The 7,932-nt window shown below is 37.6% G+C and overlaps 1 protein-coding gene across 3 annotated transcripts in view; it reads left to right on the top strand.

Moving 5' to 3' along the window:
- The window catches only part of ANLN (anillin, actin binding protein), a 54,395-nt gene extending 48,134 nt beyond the window's left edge, over positions 1-6,261 (top strand). For all 3 annotated transcript variants that reach the window (XM_081244553.1, XM_081244555.1, XM_081244554.1), the window contains 2 exons: positions 1,908-2,080; positions 4,912-6,261. In XM_081244553.1, coding sequence (XP_081100679.1) covers positions 1,908-2,080; positions 4,912-5,035 — 297 coding nt within the window. In that variant the 3' untranslated portion in view covers positions 5,036-6,261. The remainder of the gene's footprint in view (positions 1-1,907; positions 2,081-4,911) is intronic.
- Positions 6,262-7,932: the final 1,671 nt, after the last annotated feature.

Raw genomic sequence — 7,932 nt, forward strand, 5'->3', positions numbered from 1 at the left:
TATTTCATATTTAATTTACCTGGAATTGATTTTTTTCCCCAATCTGGAAACCCAACTGTACCAGCCCCATTGGATGGTCCATTCTTTCCCCACTGATCCACATGCTGTTTCTGACATGTATCAAGATATCATTATATATGTAGGTCTATATTTAGGCTTTCTATTCTGTTTCCTTTGGTATGTATCTCTCAGTCTCAATTACCATAGCTTTAAAATAAATCTTAATGTCTGGTAAGGTAAGTCTCCTAACTTGTGTTTTTATTCAATAATGTATTATTTATTCTTGGTCCTTCATTTTACACACACACACACACACACACACGGAAATACGTGTACCTGTATATTTAACTTTTTATAATTGAAAATGTTCAAATGTACACAAAACAGAGAGAAATAGTATACTGAACTCCTAGCTTCAACAATTATTAACTTTCATGTTTCATTTCTCTCTCCACAGCACACACACTTTTTTGTTCTTATTGGTTTGCTGAGGTATTTTAAAGCAAATATCACACTTCATATTATATCATTTAACCTGTGTGAGTCAAGGTTGCCAGTTCCTAACATTCATTGGTCAGTACCCCAAGGAATCCAGATTTCAGGCTAGCTTACCGTTCTACACTCTCTCTTCCTCATTGATTTTGGCCTTTGAAGGTTTCTTTCACCTTCTTGTGAGTTCAGTTATTTGGCAATTGGGGAATTATGGGAGGACTTTTAGACTATTTAGTCTGCCATACTTGCTGGAGACATAATATTATTATTTCTTTAAATAGTCCCCAATTACTGTCATTTAATTTGTTTCAATCTTTTCACTATTATGAAAAAATAGGGACTATACCCATATAAACATCTTTGTGCACCTATGTATTTGCTTAGGATAAATTTCTTTTAGGTGAAGTTGTAGGATCAGGGTATGCCCATTTTGAATGTTTTTTGATTGCTCTTATCAAATTGTCTACCAGTAGTAGACCATTTATGCTTTCACCAGCAGTGTATGAGAGTTTCTATCACCACCCCAACCAACCAACATAGGTTATTACCATTCTTTCCAGACTTGGCCAATCTAATGTTTAAAAATAGTATATTTCATTCTAATTTCTTCTTAAAATTACTGATAGAGTTAACACTTTTACTGGCTTTTTTTTTTTTTTTTTTTTGCGGTACGCTAGCCTCTCACTGCTGTGGCCTCTCCCATTGTGGAGCACAGGCTCCGGACGCGCAGGCTCAGCGGCCATGGCTCACGGGCCCAGCCGCTCTGCAGCATGTGGGATCCTCCCGGACTGGGGCATGAACCCGTGTCCCCTGCATCGGCAGGCGGACTCTCAACCATACTTGTGCCCATACTTGTCCCTTTTCCAATTTTTCAGGACCATTTAGTCTTATGAATTTTTATCTTTGACTGTCATACCATAGGAATAACATGGCTTCCAACAATCCAAAGCAATAGTTTAGCCTGGTCTTTTAGAGATACATAAAAAATATTTACAAATGAAATCTGATGTCTAGGTTTCTGTTTATAGAAAGGGAGGAATTAAGTGGGCTATAGACAAAAGGTGGTTGAATGTGTGTTTCTAATTGTTAGAGCTGATTAATGGGTACATGGAAGTTCATTATGCTATTCTTTTTATTTTGTATCTGTTTGAAGTTTTCCATAACAAAAAGTTTGTTTTTTAAGTTGACTAAGAGCTCCAGTTGACATCTTTGGTTTCTATTTTTATGACCAGCAAAAAACAATAATAAATGTTAAATATGTTTCTCTAAACTCAGTGTAATTAAACTTTAACTTTTAAATTAATGCCTTTTTAATTTTAAATTTGTATCAACTGGAATACTGCTTAATGCTTACTGACTTAAATGGTCTTGTTTATTTTCTACCAATCATGTTTTTTAAAAATTTGTTTTTAAAGAATCCCATAGGAAGATTAAATTTGGCCAATTGTACCAGTCGGCAGATAGAACCAGCCAACAGAGAATTTTGTGCAAGACGCAACACTTTTGAATTAATTACTGTCCGACCACAAAGAGAAGATGACCGAGAGACTCTGGTCAGCCAATGCAGGGACACACTCTGTGTCACCAAGTATGTATTGGGCTATAAATATTTCTATCAACTAAGTGATTGCCCACTATGTTCTTACCACTGTAAGAAATATCAGAGATGATCCTTGTCTTTGAAAAGGGTACAGTCTTAATGAGGAAACAAAACACACACACATCAGTAAGAGAGTAAGCTAATAATTAAGTCAATATAGTTAAGAAAAATACAGCATTCAAGTTATATCTTAGCTTATCATGTTTTCTAGTATACTCACAGTATAGCCATTTTCAGGACAGTTATCTAATATTCTTTGGGCTGAGTTTGAAGATTTCACATGTAATTGAGAAATCAAGTATTTTTTAAAGCAATTTGACACATCCCTTCCTGTCTATTCCCCAAATACCCTCGATTAACCTGCTGACTTACAAAACAATTTACTCTGCAAATTTCTGGTTGGAGATTAACAGAATAAACTACTGGGAGTGTCACTTTTCCTTAACCCTAATCTTAAGTATAAGATGCAAAAGCTTATTGCTAAGAGTCTTAAGGTTTTTTTGCTTGGATGCCCAAGAGAAGCTTGCAGACCAACTTCAATGTACAAAATTATGATTAGGGACAAAAGTTAGAATTTGACAGAATCTCTTAATCAGACTGTTGCTGGATATTGCAGACAGGGAGATGGGTAGAACTGGCTCCATAAGTTTCTGATGTTGAAATATCAGAAAGTTCAGCCAAGAGACACTCTATTAAAATAGAACAAAGTTGCCCAGATACCGCCAGTTGGTTTTAAAACAGAGAAATAGGGGACGCATTCTTTGGAAATTCTTGATGTCTAGATTACTTTCAGATTAATTTAGTTGAACTCATCCACTCCTTTCCTTCGGGGGCCTTCTGTGCAGCAGTGACATCAGACGGGACAGGAGAGGCAAATTGGATTTATAGTCACTTTCTTTAGTAGCTACCCTGTTCATGGCCACAGTCAGTGAGGGAACCAACCAAAATTCAGTCCCCAAGTACTTCCTGACCACAATGGCCCTTTTTAAACATTACTCACATTTTTCATATAATCTTATCTTTTACTTGTTACATAAACCCTCCCAGACTTGGACCTTCTCCTGCGGTAGAAATAGTTATATCACATATTGCTCTAATTACTCTGTAGTTCACCTGCATGCAGTTTTTCTTATTATAACATTATTGTAACTTGAGTGAACACTTTATCCAAGCATTTGAGAGAGGCCCATTCTCAGCTCAGTCTTGGCTGAGTCTTTAGCTTTGCTTGGTGGCTTCTTAAAACTTATTTCACTTTTTGATCATATATTTTGCAGAGTACATACATTTTACAGTTCTGCATTCTCCTTTGTATTATTTATCTGTTTCTCCCCAGGGCCTTTTTGACCTATGCCTTTTATCTAAATTTAATGTATCTCGTTTTTATTTCTACTAACCAAACTTGCTATCTTTCCCTCCTTCAATACTAAATATTTATCATCTGATCAATATTGCCTACTTTGAAATATAGATTATACATTTGAACTAGAAATGTTTCATCACATGGGGAGGCAGTATTACACAGTTGAACTTTGAAGTCAACAGACCTATGTTTAAATCCTGACTCAGTGACTTACCAAATGTGACCATGGCAAGTTACTTAACTTTGCTAGCCCTCTGAAATCTCCTGTGTCAGAGGAGAAGAATAAACTCCAATGAATGACAGTAGAGGTTAATGAGTAGACACACTTAGCATGGTGTCACGCACATGGAATGAGCTCTACGAATGGTCACTATCATTACTGTAAGTATTGTTCTGTCTGTTGACTAATAGATGATCAACTCACTGTTTATTCACACTTATACCATTTCTAATACCAATGGGGAGAAATTATAAAGATGGAGAATGAGTACAATACAACATACTTCTAACACCCGGCTGTCCTCTAGAAGAATGGTCTGGCTTTTGAATTAGGGAATTCCCTTTCCCCCCCCGGCCCTCGCCTGCTGCATCAACTGGATATTCAACTTGTAGCTAAATATGGATACAAAGAAGAGATTCCTGATATGAACAAAGAGATTAGGATAGACAAAGTCTTAGGATCTTCAGATCATTTACCGCAAATACTGTGCTCTACTAATACAAGAATTAGTAGAGCACAGTATTCTTGGGACAAGAATAATGGGAGACAGTACAAAATAGTATTACCTATAAGACCAGGTGAAGGTTCATGAGTCTGTGATTCCAGCTCTTGGGGACCCTGAGTCTGAGGGATCTGGGGGAGCTCCCATATTCAGGCCTGTGGTGCGCTTGCTCTTCTAGGAAGTGACCCATGCTCAGTGGCTGTCTTGCACCACCAAATTGCCCAGTCAGACCACCTGTACAAGATTAGTTACTGTCTTTGGTGTGAAACTCCATCATTTCCCAAATGTAATCAGTGTGAGTTATGATTCAGCTAACCAACCTGCAAGATGATTGATTCTCTTTTGTTGTAATTGGAGAAGCACTTTACTATGGGTCTCTTGATTTAGCATCCATTAAAACAGGGGTCCCCAAGCCCTGGTCTGTGGCCTGTTAGGAACCAGGCCGCACAGCAGGAGGTGAGCGGCGGGTGACCAAGCGAAGCTCCCTCTGCCGCACCCCATCGCTCGCATTACCGCCTGAACCACCCCCCCGCCAGCCGTGGAAAAATTGTCTTCCATGAAACCGGTCCCTGGTGCAAAAAAGATTGGGGACTGCTGCATTAAAAGGTGGTAGAGAGTTACTCCTTTTACTATTTAGGCTCCGCCCCCCACCCCCCAACCCCCATCCCGCCCCAGCAAGAGTACTTAGAGATATGGAATGGGGGAAAGGATCCTGATCTTTTTGTTTGTTCATGTAGGAACTGGCTGTCTGCAGATACCAAGGAAGAGCGGGATCTCTGGATGCAAAAACTCAATCAAGTTCTTGTTGATATTCGCCTCTGGCAACCTGATGCTTGCTATAAACCTATTGGAAAGCCTTAAACTGTAGGACATTTCCAAGTTGTATAGAGGTTTACTGACTTATGTCATAAATGTTTCTTAAGAGCATCAGTTTTGCTGGTTGCATTTTATGCTTTAAATACAAAAGGGTATGTGCCAATATTCATTCACTACATGTTATGCAGTATTTATATCTTTTGTATGTAAAACTTCACCCGATTTCTCTTCTGTTATTCATAAATGATTGGAAGAAAAAATGTATTATAGTTGATTTTGCTAAATTTTAATTTAAAAGCCTCATTTTCCTAGAAATCTAATTATTCAATTATTCATGTTAAAATATTTTTTTTTAAGTAAGGAATTTTGAGTTGTCTTCCTGGAGCTGTGGGTCTCAAAGTAGAAAGGTCTTCCAGGGCTGCAGACAGAAACCTCACACTTGATCATTCTTTCTCTAGCCTCAGTACTTTTTTCTAAAGGTTGTGGTCATTTATTGATCATGATATATCTTGTTATTAGAGTACTGAAAAAAAAACCTAAGGGACCTTGCAGAAACATTTTTGGTAATGGAGGTAAGAACTTTTTCAAAATAGCAAATGTTTATTAGTCTGAAGCTTAAGGCTGCCTTCAAATAAGAGGTGTGGGCATTGTGTGAGATTTGGGGGTTAAATGTTTTATTTAGAAGACTTAATAATCACATGGTTTACATTTACTCAGTTACTATAAATGCTGTGTGGTGCACATTTTCATGGAATACAGGCTTTTAAAAATAACTATTTTTGCTCTATAGCTTACAGACTCCTCAGATATACTTGGCAAATTAGTTCTTTCTGTTCCTGTAACAAGAACAAATGTAAATTGAAGAATCTTTATATAAGAAAAGTAAACGTTACCAAGCTACTATGACTAATACTTTGCTTGCCTAAGTTCTTGTCTTTTTTCTTTTTCACATCAGAGTATGACAGTGTCTAGACACCCATTATGAAAATCACTTGAGAAACTGTTAACTCATGTATTACCTTTAAAAGCCTAATGACTTTTTTTAAATTATAAAATATTGTAAATGTAGAGCATGGTCTCAACTTTAAATACACTTTCACTTTCTTCTCTGAATTGTTAAAGTTATTGATGGCCTCATTTATAAACACTAAATTCTGTCACCTCCTGTCATTTTATTTTTTACTCATTCAAATGTGTTTTTTCTTATGTGTATTATAAAAATATATTTTATGATCTCCTACTTAAATAAATACTTGCAAATGGCTTAAGGACTCAGCTATTTAAGAAATATTATTAAAATGTGCCGTGCGGCTGCCCTGCATCGTAGGCTGCGGGCTTCTTGAGGGGATTGTACTGACTTGGTGAGGTTATTTCATTCATCTTTTTACCTCTAGCCCAGTGCTCAGCCCACTGTGTGTTCTTAGAGTCACTGTTGAATCAGGAGGTGGATGAAGGATCCATTTCTGAGGCATTTCAATAGAATATGGTACTCGGACACACATTCGAGGAGATGGAGGATGATTCCCAAGTGCTTAGCAGAGACTTGAGTAGATAAGTAACATCACCAGCCAAAAGAGGGTATAGGTTTGGTGGGATTAATGACAGGGCCTCTTTTATTTATTTGTAGATTTGTTTTTATTTTTTAAATTTCTTTTTAAATTTATTTATTTATTTATTTATTTATTTATTTATTTATGGCTGCGTTGCTGTGCGTGGGTTTTCTCTAGTTGCAGTGAGCGGGGGCTACTCTTCGTTGCCGTGTGTGGGCTTCTCGTTGTGGTGGCTTCTCTTGTTGCGGAGCACGGGCTCTAGGCTCATGGGCTTCAGTAGTTGTGGCGCGCGGGATTCAGTAGTTGTGGCTCGCGGGCTCTAGAGCGCAGGCTCAGTAGTTGTGGCGCACGGGCTTAGTTGCTCCGCGGCATGTGGGATTTTCCTGGACCAGGGCTCGAACCCGTGTGCCCTGAATTGGCAGGCGGATTCTTAACCACTGCATCACCAGGGAAGCCCTTGTGTTTATTTTTGAATAGGCATTATATGTCATTATACAAAGTTCAAAAGACACAAAGAAGTTAAGGTGAAAATTATGTCTTTTCCTCTTGTCACAGCCACTTTTGCCAATTTTGCCGTGTCCTCCTAGAGAGATTCTGTGCATATTACATCAACATATTTCTATTCTTTTGTTCATTAAATATATTTCACACATACTGTTTGTTGTAAGTGAAAGAAAAAGGCATAACAGTATTCCTTAGCAAACATTATATCTTAGTATATGTATAGAGGGTATATAAAGTTCAGTTTTAGAAGAAATTTAAGGTAATTGTGGAACATACGTTAGAAATACCTCATAAAAGGGAACCCTCTTGCACTGTTGGTGGGAATGTAAATTGATACAGCCACTATGGAGAACAGTATGGAGGTTCCTTAAAAAGTAAAACTAGAACTACCATATGACCCAGCAATCCCACTACTGGGCATATACCCTGAGAAAACCGTAATTCAAAAAGACACATGAACCCCAATGTTCATTGCAGCACTAGTTACAATAACCAGGTCATGGAAGCAACCTAAATGTCCATCAACAGAGGAATGGATAAAGAAGATGTGGTACCTATATACAGTGGAATATTAGCCATAAAAAGGAATGAAATTATGCCATTTGCAGAGACATGGATGGACCTAGAGATTTTCATACAGAGTGAAGTAAGTCAGAAAGAGAAAAACAAATATCGTATAATGTTGCTTATATGTGGAATCTAGAAAAATGATACAGATGAACTTATTTGCAAAGCAGAAATAGAGACATAGGTGTAGAGAACAAACGTATGGATACCAAGGGGGGAAGGGGGTGGGATGAATTGGGAGATTGGGATTGACATATATACACTACTATGTATAATATAGATAACTAATGAGAACCTACTGTATACCAGGGGGAACTCTGC

This window comes from Mesoplodon bidens (genome assembly GCF_964165515.1).
Source record: "Mesoplodon bidens genome assembly, chromosome: 9".
In the NCBI taxonomy this organism is placed as follows: Eukaryota; Metazoa; Chordata; class Mammalia; order Artiodactyla; family Ziphiidae; genus Mesoplodon; species Mesoplodon bidens.